At 41.5% G+C, this 15,974-nt stretch overlaps 1 protein-coding gene across 1 annotated transcript in view; it reads right to left on the bottom strand.

Moving 5' to 3' along the window:
- The window catches only part of Adgb (androglobin), a 124,088-nt gene that overhangs the window by 41,183 nt on the left and 66,931 nt on the right, over positions 1-15,974 (bottom strand). The window contains exons 17-25 of the mRNA XM_032894985.1: positions 14,613-14,715; positions 12,505-12,646; positions 10,882-10,996; positions 8,597-8,764; positions 7,391-7,526; positions 6,708-6,845; positions 4,618-4,711; positions 3,748-3,882; positions 3,107-3,260 (exon numbers count right to left, since the gene is read on the bottom strand). Coding sequence (XP_032750876.1) covers positions 3,107-3,260; positions 3,748-3,882; positions 4,618-4,711; positions 6,708-6,845; positions 7,391-7,526; positions 8,597-8,764; positions 10,882-10,996; positions 12,505-12,646; positions 14,613-14,715 — 1,185 coding nt within the window. The remainder of the gene's footprint in view (positions 1-3,106; positions 3,261-3,747; positions 3,883-4,617; positions 4,712-6,707; positions 6,846-7,390; positions 7,527-8,596; positions 8,765-10,881; positions 10,997-12,504; positions 12,647-14,612; positions 14,716-15,974) is intronic.

Raw genomic sequence — 15,974 nt, 5'->3', positions numbered from 1 at the left:
CACCAGGGAAATGCAAATCGAAATGGCTCTGTGATTCCATGTTAGGCTGTCAAAACAGATTACATCAAAAAGTTAAATGACAGCTCATGTAGTGAGGGTGTGGATCATGGGGACACTCCCTGGGGGAGTGCAAACTCGTACAATCACTTTGGAAACCAATTTGGTCGTTTCCAGAAAATTGGGAATGGTTTTACCTCAACATCCTACCATACCACAAGGACACTTGCTCAACTATGTTCATAGCAGATTAATTTGTAATAATCAAAACTGGAAACAACCTAGATGTCCTGCAACCAAGAAATTATAAAGGAAATGCAGTACATTTACACAATGCAATATTGCTCAGCTATTAAAAACAATTACATCAGGAAATTTGCAGACAAATGGATGGAACTAGACAAGATCATCCTGTATGGGGTAACCTAGACTCAGAAAGATAGGCATGGTATGTACTCACTTGAAAGTGAATATTAACATAAAGTCAGGATGCGCACATTACAATGCACAAACTCAAAGAAGCTAAGTAACAGGGAGGACTCAAGGGGGAAAGCCAGAATCCCACTGTGAAGGAAAAATAGAATAGACAGTAGATGGAGGGAACCAGCTGGGTTGGGGAGGGGTGTAGACAGGAACAAGAGGGATCAAACTAGGGGAGGGTGGTGGAAGTGATTAGTGGGAGAGAGAACTGGAATCAGTTGGTGGGGATATCTCTGGGATGAACTAGAAGTATAGGACAATGAAGACTCCCAGGAATCTATGAGGCCATTTCTCTGACGACTAAGGACATTTTTTTTTTTATCAGTCATTAGAGATTCCTCTGTCGAGAATTCTCTGTTTAGATCTGTGCCCCATTTTTAATTGGGTTCTTTGATTTGTTGATGTCTAGCCTTGAGTTCTTCCTATATTCTATATCTCAGCCATCTGTTGGTAAAGATCTTTTCCCAATCTGTAGGATTTTTTTTTTTTTGTCCTTTTGATGATATCTTTTCCCTTATTGAAACTTTTTGGTTTTACATGGTCCGTTTCTTGTTAATCTGAGTACCTGACATGTTGATATTCTTCTGTTCAGGAAGATGTTTCCTAGTTCAGACTCCTAGCAGTGGGGGATACGGAACCTGAAACAGCCATCTCCTGTAAGCAGTCAAAGCTTCCGGTAGAGGGATGGAGACACCAACCCAGCCATGAAACCGTCAATCCACAATTTATCCTACCCACAGATGTGCAGGGTAAAGATGGGACAGAAATTAAAGGAATGTCCGGCTAATGACTGGCCCAACTTGAGACCCATGCCGAGAGAGACAAGAGCCCACCCTGGCAGTCTTAATGGTAGTCTGCTATACTTGGAAACAGGAGCCTACCATAACTGTCATCTGAGAGGGTTCACCCAGCAACTGATGGAAACTGATATAGAGACCCAGCCAAACATTAAGTGGAGCTTGGGGAATCCTGTAGGAAAGGGCAGGGTGGATTTAAAGGAGCCAGAGGGGTCAAGGACACCACAAGAAAACCTACAAAATCGACTAATCTGGGCCCATGGGGTCTACAGAGACTGAACTACCAACCAGACAGCCTGTGTGGGATGAGCCTAGGCCACATAACAGTCTACACATAACAGTTGTACAGTTGGGTCTTCATGTGGGACTTTTAACAGTAGGACAGGGGCTGTCTCTGACTCTGTTGCCTGCCTTTGGATCCCTTTGCCCTAACTGGGTAGCTTTCTCTCGCCTCAGTAGGATAAGGTGTGCCTAGTCTCTGCAACTTCACATACCAAGGTGGGTTGTTATCCATGGCAGGCATCCCCTTTTCTGAGAAGCAGAGAGTGGTGTTGGGAGAGGCAAGAGGGGATGAGAGGGAGGGCCTCAGAAGAAAGGAGGAAGGGGATGCTGTAAATAAATTAATGAAAAAATGAAAAAAATTTAAATTATGCTGCAGAACATAATATCAAATACAGATGAGTTCCGTAATAGAAGAACTGTGTTTACTAAAACATAAGCTTTTAAATTATAGTGAGAACTAAGAAATTTAAGTAAAAACCATTTTAAAACCTCACTGTGTATGCGTATACACACATACATAAATAATCAGTTGGGTTGTTTTACCAAGAATTTTGGCAGGATATGTTAGCATATGCCTTTAAAATCAGCACTCAAGAGGCCCAGAGAGGTATATCTGTGGACTTGAGACCCACCTGAGCTTCATGGTGAATCACAAGACAGTCTAACAGCCTACATGCTACAAAGCAGGGCCTTGTCATAAAGTTAAAAACAAACAAACAGTTATTTTCCTTATTTAAAAACATTTCCTCAAATCTCTAAAATGGTTCAAAGGAGCTGTTCAGTGTCTTACTGAATTACTACATTTTATGTCTATTCTTCATCCTCTGAAGCCAGTACTCATAAGGGATTCATTAGAAAGATATGTATAATTTCCATAAAATAATGAATAAGATGATAGGCTGAAATGAACCTCAAAACAAACAAAAAGCAGCAAACAAACAAACAAAAAAAACCCCCCAACATTCTGAGAAAAAAAGGAACAATGGTCAAAACAACAGAACTACACAGAACAGAATCTAGGAGCTAAAATAGATCTCCCAGCTTCCAGTCCATATGCACTAGGTTTCCCATGATTCCCTAATGTCTAATGGAGAATGTGACTGAAAACATGAAGGGATTAAAATATGGGAAGAGCAACATCTGATGGAAGGCCAGGGTATCTCATCTATACAGCAGGCAGCCCACAGTGCTTCTTGGCCTAAGGAAGTCATGCCGCCTTTGAAGACCACATGTGGGGGCTGTGTGTGTGCTCTCAGTTCCCTGAAAGTCTTAGGAGAACAAGGCTCCCTGGGAAATAGCGGCACCCCTTTGACCTGTTTCAGAATAGGACCAAAAGAACTCCTGGGATCCGTTTCTGTGTTCAGAGTTAATGTGGCTTTGTTTCTATCCTGGACATGTGTAATGTGTTTTTTTCTGAAATGTAAAAGTGTGCTGCCAAGTTGCTCACTCCCATTGTACAGGGATGGAGCAGGGCACCCTTCCTTCTAGCAGAGCTGCCGAGCTTGCTGTTGGCTGCTGTTTTATCACCTAGGGCTACATCTCGCACCTACCTTGTTCTTGGTGTAAAGGTAAGGCACCACTTTCTGAAACACCTTTGGCACCTGCTCCAACGTGTCATTGTTAATAACATGCAGCATGCATATCTGGAGTGTGGTATATACTTTGGGGAGTAAGATCATATCTTGAGGAACCAAAAATGTTTCTCTGTAATTACAAAAGCATGAGCCTTTCTTAATGCAACTCTCAGAGCCTGGAATAGAATTTAATCCCTAATAATCTTTGCAAAACTTTCAAGTTGCAAGTAACTAAAAGCCTTACACATTTTTTCCGTTCCATGTTACTATTACTGTGTCATTTTCTTGCCACTTGTGACTTGTACTTAATATGCTATCGCTTGGAAATAAATGTTATCTATCTGACCCGGAAACAGACTGACTTATTATGTTAGCATATTCACTGAAAATGTACAGGTTATTTACACATTTCATGTTTTGATGTAAGGGATAATGATAAAAATTTTCTGACATCATATCATAAATATGGAAAGCTTTGATGTATCATTTATGGAAAAGTTTTTAGCAAATATCAGAGTCTACAGGTTGATACTTTTACTGCTAACCATACTTTTACTCTTGAAACTGCAGATCTGAACACTTCATGCTGTCTGACGATGGCGTCATTCACCACTTGCCTGAATACTATAAACCAGGAATTTGGTGGCTGGTCTGTATAGTTCACGGTGTGGTCAGCAAAGGCCAGCTTGGTCTCCTCATCTTGATAGCATGGGTAGGACTCCATAGACTTACACTTGCTTTTAAACATTAGTCTAGAAATGTAAAAATAACTTGACTGTCAATGACAAAGCACTTTTAAAGTAAACTTCATTTACAGAAGAGACCTAGTAGCCCCTGAAATAGCCTGCCAAAGTTTGCCAGTTAAAGGTCAAAGAGGCAAGGTGTGATTCATAGCATCTGGTATCAAGCGGGGAGAAGTACACTACAGCTCAGGTGTGAATGGTATCCTTTAAAGGCATGTAACTGAAAGAGGATATATTGCTAAGCAAGAGAGTAATTAATGCTCATAGAGGGAAACGAGGTTTGGTGTTTAAGCATAAAGCAGGGCAAAGCAGTTATAAGTTGTATTATACTAGAATTTTTTGTTCCCTGTGTTTTCTGGCTCATGCAGCTGACTACACAAATCATGGGACACCCTGTCTCCCTTCAGAGAACCTGGTGACTTCTGGGCTATCTCTATTCCACAACGGGGAGGAGTCTTCCCTTCCTGACTGGATCTAGGTCTAGCTTCAAAAGCACCATGAATCCTGGGTCTTTTCCAGACTGTCTCAGCAGCTATCTGGGATGGAGGCCGTTATAGCCATACAGAACCATTCTTCCCTGGAGATCTAGAGTATTCTTTAGCTACAAGAGGTCTAGCAGGGGTTGGGGATTTAGCTCAGTGGTAGAGCGCTTGCCTAGCAAGCGCAAGGCCCTGGGTTCGGTCCCCAGCTCCGAAAAAAAAAAAAAAAAAAAAAAAAAAAAAGAGGTCTAGCAGTGTTCTTTACCTTAAGAGAGACAGTGCATATTGCTCCAAATTCATCTCCAATACTGCCCAAATTTTCTGAAGTGTATCTGCAACACTGATATTCTCCTTTGTTTCTAAACAAAAACAACGGTAATAATATGGTAATGGTGGTAATAACAGTCATAGTTAGGAATAACAACAACACTAAATCCATAAGATATCTGAACCATGATTTTGTACAATTTTCATTTTGCAAGTAGAGAATTTGAAATCCACTAGAGGAGGCATGTAGATCCTTGTGCTCCCAGGTAAAGTGCTAGGGAAAGCGGGAAATGTTAAACACACAGGCTTCTCTCATAAAGAAAAAGATATGTAACCTACTTTCCAGTCAGAAACTTGTGAATGGATATAGTTAATAGTCTAGTGACTTCCGTGCTATCTCTATGGCCAGACCACATCAGCTCCTTCAGACACCACCATGGTCTTGATTATCTTTAGCCTGTGTTTCAGTTAATCTGTTAGAATATATCTTTGTGGGAAAATACCACTTTGCTTTGCAAGAGCTTTGACACAGTCATGTCTTAAGTTTTGTTGCACAGTCAGGATCGAGTTATTTATCACCAGAAAATTGTACTTTGCTTAAATGTGCCTAAAATAAACTCAGTAGGGTCAGACTCTAGAAGTTTGAGCCAATGCAGACTACCAAGTTGTGTTGAAGAGGGTATCTTGCCTCTCATAGATCAATGCTCTGCTGGCTGTGGTGTTTGCAAAGACTCCCACAATCCTCAAGTAAGATGGCTCTAGGCTCCAAACTGTGAGAGGCATAAAAGCATGTTTAAAGCATAGAGCTATCAATGTCTAGATGAGAGCACTGCTTATGGTATTCTACTGTTTTCTCTCATCTTCAACCTAAAAACATAGGGGTTTTGATGTTGTTTAAGTGATTCCTGAAACGGTTTATGTAAAACGATCTTCTGTCAGACCAAAAATTCCCATGGAAAACCTTCACTCAGAAAAAGCAACTGCCTACATCTAATTATTCTAAAGAATACACCTGGCTGGATGGCATGACCTTCTGGCTACTGCACTGCCCACAGATGGCTTTCCAGTACATGGACAAATAATTGCCAGGGGACATGCGATCCTGAGTAAGCATCTCCAAGTCAACATGACAGAAAAGGGCTCTCTCTTTTTCTTAAGTCCTGCTTGAGTTTTCTCATTGCTTGACCAGGGTCTGAAATGGGAACCTTAGCATTTGCTTCTGTACTGTGTGCCTGATGTCAAGGGGCAGCTTTGCCTGAGTGGCTGTCTTCTCTGACTGAAACCATCATGGGGGAGTTGTCCCTGAGATTCATTCAATAAATACAAGTTGAGAGAGCTACATTATGAAATTGCTTGCACTTCTTCAGTTTCAAGAATTGGGAGGTGGGTGGAGCTCATCATAGAAATATAATAGTTACTACTAACAGAGAGAACCAAAGATATTTTTTGATAAATGACATTTGTTGTCTAAGCAGAAAGTCATGAAAATCAAATAATTATAATTTACTTCTATTTCTAGCTTGCTCTTTCCTTCCCCTCCCCCCTTCCCTTCCCTTCCCTTCCCTTCCCTTTTGTTTCTCTCATTCCTTTCTTCATTCCGTCTTGCCTTCCTTCCTTATTTCTTGAGCTGGTAACCCAGGTCAACCTCAAACTAACACTAGCAATCCTTTATCCTCATCTTTCTGACTGCTGGAACTACACTGTATACATCAGCATCCCTTCACTAGCAATGCTTCTATCACAAACTATTTATTACATATTCTAAAAATCTTTGGGTATCTAAACTCTTTGCTCCTTCGACAAACATTTCAGCAAACTACAATGTTCTATCAAAGTAAATCTTTCCCCCTCAAAGGGTCAATGGGTATTACATGATGAATGGAAATGATTGAATATACCTTTTGAATTTTAATTTGATATTAAACACTGATGAGTTCTGTGAATGAGAAAATAAACTCTAACCAGTTCCTTGCCTCAGGGGATTTCAGTACTTAGTAGATAAAATTAATGAAGTATTCTGTGAAGCAAGTGACTCTAAATTACCACTCATTCCTTCCTATACACCTTTCAAGGGCCTTAAAACCGTACCTGGTGTCCTGGCTTTCATGAGCAGTCTGACATAGTTCCCTTTCCACATGGACTGAATTTTCACCGCAGCAGCTATTTCCTCGGGAGAATACTCCTTTTCATTTATTGGCATAGAATATTTAAGGTCTACCCATTCCGCTGGCAAGGGAAAGACAAACACTGGATTGGGATTTGTATTTACTCCTTTCCCCCAACATTTAATGCCTGCAACTGTGAAAGCCTTCAGACATATAAAATTCCACAAGGCTGGACTGAACAGCCCATTTCACAGAGCCCACTGAGCTTAGGTAAAGGTCTGGGGAAGGAAGCTGTGGTATTTCAATGACCTGCCTTAGATTTCCACCGGAAAGGGGACAGATGCATCCCTCAGAACTGAAAGGAAACAAAATAGAGAATAGAAACAAGATGGTAAGAGTAAGAAGAAACTGGGGCATCTGCTCAAGGGTCCTTAATTCAAGCCAGTCAGGTCAATGACAATACAAAGGAATTCTGGGTCCCCAGGAAGTGCGCATGACTGGGATGCTTCCTCGGCAGACCATGGGAGCCTCCGGAGCATCCATCCTAGAGAGAGCTGGAACGCCATGTTCTCAGGCAGATATTTGTCTCTGCTACACAGCAGATGAACATATCCATTTTAAGTTATTTATTACTTCCGTACTCAGATACTTAGAATGAATCAGCACCTAAAGAGGCATCCTCGGAGAAGGAATCCAGCAAGTCCGTGTCTAAAACCATAGCCCGAAATGCAAATTTGAAGTTTAAAGGAGGCTTGGCTACTTGAGATTTTTTCATTAAACGCCACAATGATATATGGAAAACCTGGAAAAGATAAAAATATTCACACACACACACACACACACACACACACACACACACACACACACACACATGCACACACAGATACACACACGCACACACACATACACACACAGATACACGCACACACGCGCACATACACACACGGGCACGCACACGCACACACACATACACACACAGACGCATACACATACACACACAGACACACACACGCACACACGTGTAATTAACAATAGTGGACAATGTAGGTTGAACTATGCATGGCAAATGGAGCGCAGTTGTTCTTTACTAGAGGATTTGCCTTGTCTGTTGAGAGTATAGGTAAATTATGATAAAATATTTTTAATGCAAAGGAAAATTTACTTGCGCTTGTTTTAAGCATGGTGCATACTATTAACTTACACAAAATTACAGCTTAACTGAATGTCTTGTGTTTTTTATTTTGGCTATGAAATTCCTCCCTCAAGAGCTTTTGGTAAGGTCAGAGGCATTTTCTGTTGTCACAACTGGATGTTATTGGCATATACAGTGGCAACAAGTTATCCGTGACACATACCAAAGGGCATAAGACAGTCCCGTAATAAAAATAACTTAAGCTGAGTACCAGTTGCACAGACACTGAAAAAAACAAGCAAAAACAAACAAATGAAAGCAGATGTAACTGGACTGCCCTGCAGCTGGGGTAGCCATTACTCCTCAGTTTCCTTCCTTAAGAGATAACCAGGAGTATCCTGACTTCCCCTCCTGTAGGGTATCTAAGAAACCAGAAAGCCACTCAACCTCAGAAGAAGCTAGTGCTCTATGAGGGAGGTTCCTGGGGGCAACTTGAACCATTGAAAAAAAATCACTGCCTGGTGAGTTTCCTTTATGGAAACATCATTCTCAGTTTAGCAAAAGCCTCTGGGTGGGTAAGGCTCAGTAACCCCCAGCAGCCACTATCATATTCTTTAATTTCTTTTTCTCACTCCTCTAGACTCCTCTCTGCAAACCACTGCCCCAGACTCAGCATCTGGACTACCACTTTCCAGACAGGAGGTTTGCTGCTGTGAGCTTCAGAACCAGAGATTGCTTACCCGGAAGTGTTGAAGCGTGAGTTCTTTGTTGTTGAGGGGGATAGGGTAGTGAGCTGCCTGCAGATCCCTCAGAGCTGTAGGCAATTTACTTCTGTCTTTGAAATTAGCAATCACGTTGCCAATAGCCTTCATAATTAATATAGACTGTTCTGTAAATCGGTAGCTCTCCTGTGAAGACAGAGCATGCATGTAGCAACCATCCTCCTTTTTATTAAAGGGCAACTAACTTCACAAATGTTCAGTCTCCAGGGAAGAATATCCTCTGCTCTGTGACTGACTGAAGGTTATTTTATTTGTATAGAATCGAGTGAACTGAGGCTTTTTATTGGATGCTATGGTCTAGGAGACATGAAACCTGGGTTGGAAGTCCTCTGAGAGGGGCTGCAGGAGAGGAATTCTACCCTTAGGATGGAGTGGGAAAACGCCATGGTATTAATGTCCAGAGCTAGTTCTAAAGGATGTCTGGGAGTTAGATTGACAGAGATTGGGATTTTGAGGGCTGAGGAGTAGAGAAGATTGCAGGGAGAGAGTCTTGCAGGATAAAGACCAGTGTGTGGGCTAGCTTTGGCTGCCTGCTCCCTCCAGCTCCGAGAAACAGCAAGAGCTCCAAGTTGACCAGAGAGTCCAGGAATCAACCAGTCTGAGATGTCTGAGGACTGTTCTGGTTGGTGTCTATTGGGTAGAGTTTGAGTCGCCTGGAGCCACTTATGCTGACTTAGAGGAAGTTGGAGGAAAACCGACTGAGACATTTTTGCTATCTCTCTAGGGGGTGTCATAATGCAATCATTGTTTTATGGATATGCAGATGACTCAGAGGAGGCCCAGCAAATGTGCCTTGGCAACACGGATGCCCTGCTGGGTGAGAAACTATTGACAAACAGGTACTTTCTCACCTTCATGCTTGAACCCCTACATGATCATTGCAAACATCAGTGTCGAGAAAGGTCTTGACTCAGTGTAGTCTAATTAAAATAAGCCTCTACCCAGAGAAATTATCTGGTTATGTAGCAGATCTGGGAATGATCAGTTATGACTCTGGGAGTTAGATCATGGGAAGGTTATGTTTTTTGTGCTTCCATTAAAATAAACACATCATAGAGTTTAATCTTGACTCCAATAACCCTTATAACATAGGAACATTATACCATCAGAGAAATAAGAACTTTCTCAACAAAATAATCCTTAGGAATTCATTCTCCTGCAAGTTGGATAATGCACAGCCCACAAATGGAATTGCTTTAAAGAATTTGAAAAATAAGCAGTATAAAGTGAAGCATGGCATGTGTGTAACCCAGATACTCTGGAAGCTGATGCAAGAGGACCACAAGTTCTAGGTTAGCCTGGGATATATGATGAGCTCCTATCTCCACAAAACTGAAGTAACAAGACAAATAAACCTTCCAGAATAGTCAAGGAAACAAAGAACACCTGATGAGATCAACTTGATGTTCCCTTGGTGCCTACTGAGCAGAATAGAAAGCATGTGAAGAAGAAACGCGCATCCTTCAGATGGAAGCCTAGAGGAAACCTGTAGACTCCTATCTACACAGGCTAGCAGACATGAGGCAGGCAGGTCTAGACCATCAGAACACAGTGGAAAGACCCACTCTTCAACCCTCTTGCTGTTGTTCCAAGATTTTTCTGGCTGCCTTAGAGAATCCCGTGATTGTACCATCTGGAGGTTTCAGCTAGTTTTCTGGGGTTTTTAGTTTGTTTGTTCTGGACATTTTAGTAAGTCATTAGAGATGAGAAGGCACTAGGTGTCAGACAGCAGAAAATAGCAAATTCTTACCTCCCCTAGGCACATGAGTAAACCTCGGATATTTTAAACAAAGGGGGAAGGGTTAGTGGAGTTACTACAGCCATTTTCTCTCTGAGCAGAGAAAGGAATAGAAGAGAGAGGAGAGAGGAAGAAGTGATGGGTGCTTCCAGTGGAACACTCTGACTCCTCCTCATCCTGAGGTACACTCTTTTAAGGAAGGGATGGATAGGGAGGAATGCTCAGATTTTAAGTGTCATCCAGAGGACTTTACTGGTGCTTTATCCCTCTCAAGGACCACTGCATCTACCTGAGGAGATGCTGATAGACGTCAGAGACTCAACAGAGGAGAGGTGTGTACAGTTGTCAAGGATGAATTAATTGTGTTTCTCAGAGATTACATTTCAACATTTCTTAGAGGATATACAAATCATTTAATAGGGAGGAGAAAAGCTAAATAAATAAATAATAGAATTGAGTTAAAACCTTTGCAACCAGAGGGGGCTGGTTTTACTAGGATATTTACCGGCTCAAAGTTGGGCAGTACAACATCTTCATCACCGATGACAAATGTTGTCATGCTGCAGACATGTATGGCATGCCCCACAGGGGAATATGCATTGAAGAGCAGCATGTGCCTCCTAGAGAGAATGGAAACCATGTGAAGACCACGCTTCTTCTGTTAAATGTATTTCACCTCTGCTAGTTGCTTGATCAGAGTTTGGAAGACAGAAGTTAGTGAAAAGTTGTTTTGTTTTGGTAGGTTTTTTTTTTTTTTGGTTTGTTTTTTGTTTTTGTTTTTGAGACAGAAGATGTGTACTCTAGGACAACCCTAGATAATCACAAAACCTGTGTTTTACTAGTTGTAGGAGACAGAAACAGTTAGACAACATGACAGATTTTCACACACTGAAGATGTCTCCCACAGATTGTTTTTCTTGTTGAGCACAGGGCTTTGCAGATTCACAATCACATCTCATTTCGCACATGTAGATTCTCTCTCTACTATCCAGTATCACTGACAACAGAGACAACCACCTTCCTCCCTTACGAGGCCTTTAGAGGGTGCTCAAAACAGTGTTGGCTTAGGGCCTGTGTAGAGAGATGCAACTCCAGGACCATCCTTTTTAAATCCCTTGTGCTTGGTGGGTGAACAGTAGGATAAGTGGCTCTCAGCTTGTGGTTCATGAAGCTTTTGGGGTCAACTGACCTTTTTCACAGGGGTCATGCAGCAGACATCCTGCGTATCAGATATTTACACCATTATTCTTGACAGTAGCAAAATTATAATTATGAAGGAAAAACAAAAATAATTTTATGGTTGAGGGACCACTGCAACATGAGGATTGCAGCATTAGGAAGGTCGAGAACCACTGAGTTAAAGAGTCTCATAGAATTAATTTGATTTCTGGAGTGTCCTTATATATAGAGACTAGATTGAGAAATTTGTTTTTTTTTTTTTTTTTTTAGATTTTCTAGACATTAGGAATGCGTAACACACATTGCTTTAGCATTTTGTTTTGTTGCTTAGGATCTGCTTTTTGCACACAGCCTATAACTTTTCACTAATGGCATATAATTAAAAAGATTGATTTTAGGATAGAATTCCAGTAAAAATATTTTCCATTTGAACTATGAGACAGTATTCCAAATTTTGTACACTAAAAATCAATAAAACACTTCCAGGGTGTGTAATTTTCTTCAAACAGAAAGTGTGATGTGTTTGCCTAATTTTAGTATAATTAAAATATACCACAGGTGAAAATTCTAGGTTGGTGGGAAGAAATGCTATTTTATAATCTAAATGCAATCCAAACTCACACAGAAACATGTAGAATTCTTGTTAAAGAATAGTGATTTATGAGAACATAAGAGAAATTCTCGACAGATTCATTCTAGAAACTTCTGGGTTAGGCCAGGCTCTTTACATATACACCTATTGGACCCCCACAATGATCCTTCCAAGGAGCATCCAGTGTGGCCCTAAGAATGTCATTTATTGAAAGGATTCTTTCTCTTGAGAATCCCAACGACAGATAGGCACCTTGTGGAATCTCACACCAGGAAACAATGAAGTAGAATCCCCAGTGCCTACTCCATTAGTCACAATCTAAAATCCACAAACATGGGAAAACAAGTCAGACCTTACCCAACAGGCAGACGCACCATGCTGGCCTTCGTAGCATAGGTGTGAATCCTCAGAACAACGCTAAGAGGCTTCAGGGACTTCCAGGTGATGGCTTCGGCTGTCAGGAGCCCAGGCTCCACAGGAGGACTCTCTTTTGTTAAGGCTTTGGGAGAAGGGAGATGTGTTGAAATATGATCATGGAAAAATAACCGGCCTCCACTTGCCTTGCTTCCTGTCCAGTAATACTGTATGTAATCATGAAGATGAATCAGGTATTGAAGATATTTTAAAAGCATTGCTGAAATGCCAGAAACTACATTTGGAAATCTGGGAAATGGTGCCTACCTTGGCTCCTGGCTCTGTCTCCCTGTTCAGTTTGCCCTTCATAAGCATCTCCTCAGACAGAAAAATTAGGATGAAAAAGTTGGGAAAAGGAGAATGTGCAGGTAAACTTCATCATAGTCTGCCACTATTTCTTCTCATCTCTATGTACATGATTAGAATATCTTCTGGGAGTCAGTTTTAACAGGCGAAATTGTGTAATATCCAGGATAGTAGGAGATTTCTAAGACTGTTAAAGAAAATCAAAATATTCCTTTGTCTGTGTAAGTGTTTGCCTTTCAAATTCAGCCTTTGAATTTATGTAGAAGTTGCAAGGAAAAACCTTCAAAGTTTTTCTTTAAATGTGCATCAATAATTGTTTTTCATTGATGACTGAGAATAAAATGCATTTTGCCTTTCTTCTAAAACACTCTCAGGCTAAAGATACAAGGCCACAGCACCCTCATGCATGGCGAATTTCAATGTCCTAGAACATGAGAACTTCAGAGCTGTAAGGCAAGTCAAGGTATTAAACTGAGATCGCTAAATTTTGAAAAGTTTACTAAATGATTATTTATTTGGTGTCAGCTATGTAACATTCATTATTCAACACAATTGAGATCCATGCTGAAGTGTAAAAGCCCTTACCATTAATATTGCCACAACACTCAATTCTTATTGAGCAACTCTAATGTGACAGCCTGAGTTAAAGATATGCTTCAACAATGTAGGTCAGAGGAGCACAGAGTGATCACAGCACATATCAGAAGACCTTGCATTATGCCCACCTAGTAAGTAAGAGGCAGAGTCGGTTAGGGCTTCCTGGAGTTTGTGTGGGAAAATGAGGGCAGAGATTTCTCACTAAAGTCAGCAGCATGGCTTCCAGTGGTAGTGAATGGCAGTAAGAGCAGAGACTTGAAGAACGGAGACTTCAAGGTTTAAAGTAGTCACTTGTGAGAGCAAGAGTGGAGGAAGGACGGCGCACACTAGGGACTGCCTCCAGAGAGGGGCTTGCTGACACCAGGGCTCCTCAGTATTGGCTCGACTGGTCAGGAGGGATTTTCCTTTTCCCAGGCATTTCAGATGCTCTTTTGCAGCCAAGGATTAGGCAGAGTTTAGCCAAGCATGGGGATGTGTATCAGGGAATGGTGATAGAAAGAAAAAACAGAAAGGTTCATATAGTTCAGAGTCTAGAAATCCAAGGAAACTACTGGATTTCAGGATAGCACTCCTTCTGCCTCTATAACAGTAATGGGAACTGGCTGTGTGCACAAGGGGCCAAGCACATGCAGAGGATCCACATGTAACAACCTACTCTCATTAAATCAGACTCGGTCTGAGACCAGCATTAACCCAGTCCAGGTGCAGCACTTCCAGGGTTAGACATTTTCCACAAGGCTCTACCACACAAAGACCTCGCTAACAGCATCACCCATGCTGGGGGGACAAGCCTCCAGTACACAGCCTTGGAGGAAAGGGCCCCATAAGTCACAGAAGAACGTAAATGGAATGAAAGGAAAGGATCACTTCTGATCATCGTCCAATCAAGTAGGAAGATGAGGACCAGTAGAGATGAAAAGAAAAGTAAGATTAAACATGCCAAAGAGGTGAGTGAAAGACTGTGACCAAGAGAAAATTAGGGGGCAAAGTCATCACAGTCTCCAGTGTGGAGAAGCAAGAACAAGAGAGGCAGTGGCAGGGCAGTCCTGGGTAACTTGGTTTCTTTACCTATGTTGTGAACTAACGTTATCGTTACATGGTCCTGAGCCCACCTGTGCTCTGGACATCCACTCTCAGCACCCTCTTACCTCCAGATTCCCCCCAGCGCACCAAAGCAGAAAAGCAAACCAGTAGTTCAATAGGCTTCAGGCTATCCACAAAGAGATAGTAGGGCACACGCTCTTCCATGAACTGCAAGAAATCAGAACAGGGGTCAAACTTAGCAATCCACTCACTCATCCTGCCAGTCACAGGATGGTCCACACTCTTCTCCATGAACAAAATAGGGGAACTGCAAATTCCAGAACTAAAGTGGTGAGAAAGTGAGAAGGCTGAGGGTAGAGAGTGAAATACAGACAGACATGGACACCCAGACTGAGCATAGCAGAAAAGGAAATTGCTTAGTAGGGATGCTTTTAGGCATTTTGTAGAATGGTATATGGTAAAAACAGACAAATGAAAACTTCTTTTCATTCTTTTCACAAGCTCTTCAGAAATACAACCATGGCTTGCTGGTGTCCATCCAGGATAAGGTTTTGTTTTAGACATACAGTGAAGGGATTGGTCAGACCAGAGTTGTTTGAAAAGGCAGTCATATACATCCATGTGGTTAGGGTTTCAGTGCATTCTATAGAGAATTATGAACATTCCTAATTCCCAGGAAAATACAAAGCAGGATGAGTGGGCTGCCCAAGGCACAGTTTGTAACTAGCAAAACCAGGGTTGGAACTTAAGTTTGACTCTAACACTGTACTTGAGACTATTACCTTGTTAGTGCTTCATAGCTCCGTGGTTCTTTAGTATAATTTTAAATGATGGCAAGAAATAAGTACATTCAATAAATCTAATTGTCATTCTGCTGTAGAACTATGTATAGAAGTGCTACTTTACCACAATACAAACAAGCCGTCAATATAGGAATGATGAATAATCTCTAGCCATATTGTAAAAGGAAACCTTGTGATTCAACAAACTATAAAATGATTGAGAGAAATGTCTGGCATGGCATAAGACATTCCAAATCACTGCCTCCCTCATCCAATATTTTCTATCAGTTACCATCCAACCATTTACTTCATGTTTCCTTTAATTTGCAACATACTAGTGTTATGGACGGTTGCTTCAAATAGTAGAGCGTGAAGGACCTTGGGTCTCCCAGCCCAACATGTGTGTACAAGGAGGAGTTTCTTCATTTTTAAAGGTTTAGCAGTTGGGGTATTGGTCACCCCTAAAGCCATCCATGAATGACTTTCAAAGGTTTCTAACCCATCCTTACCTTGAGCATCAAGAGACTGTGTGGTGTACTGTGGCCACTGGCTCTGTGCTAAGTTGTCAGGTTCAATGACTAAAGCTCAGCCTCTGAGCACAGCCAATCCTTCCTCTCAGGCTAAATGGGAAGCTTTGAGCTCCAGTGTCTACAGCATTTTCCCACCATTATGCATGTCATAACC

The sequence above is a fragment of the Rattus rattus genome, chromosome 2, assembly GCF_011064425.1.
Source record: "Rattus rattus isolate New Zealand chromosome 2, Rrattus_CSIRO_v1, whole genome shotgun sequence".
Lineage (NCBI taxonomy): Eukaryota > Metazoa > Chordata > Mammalia > Rodentia > Muridae > Rattus > Rattus rattus.
This window is presented reverse-complemented; position numbering and strand designations above follow the sequence as displayed.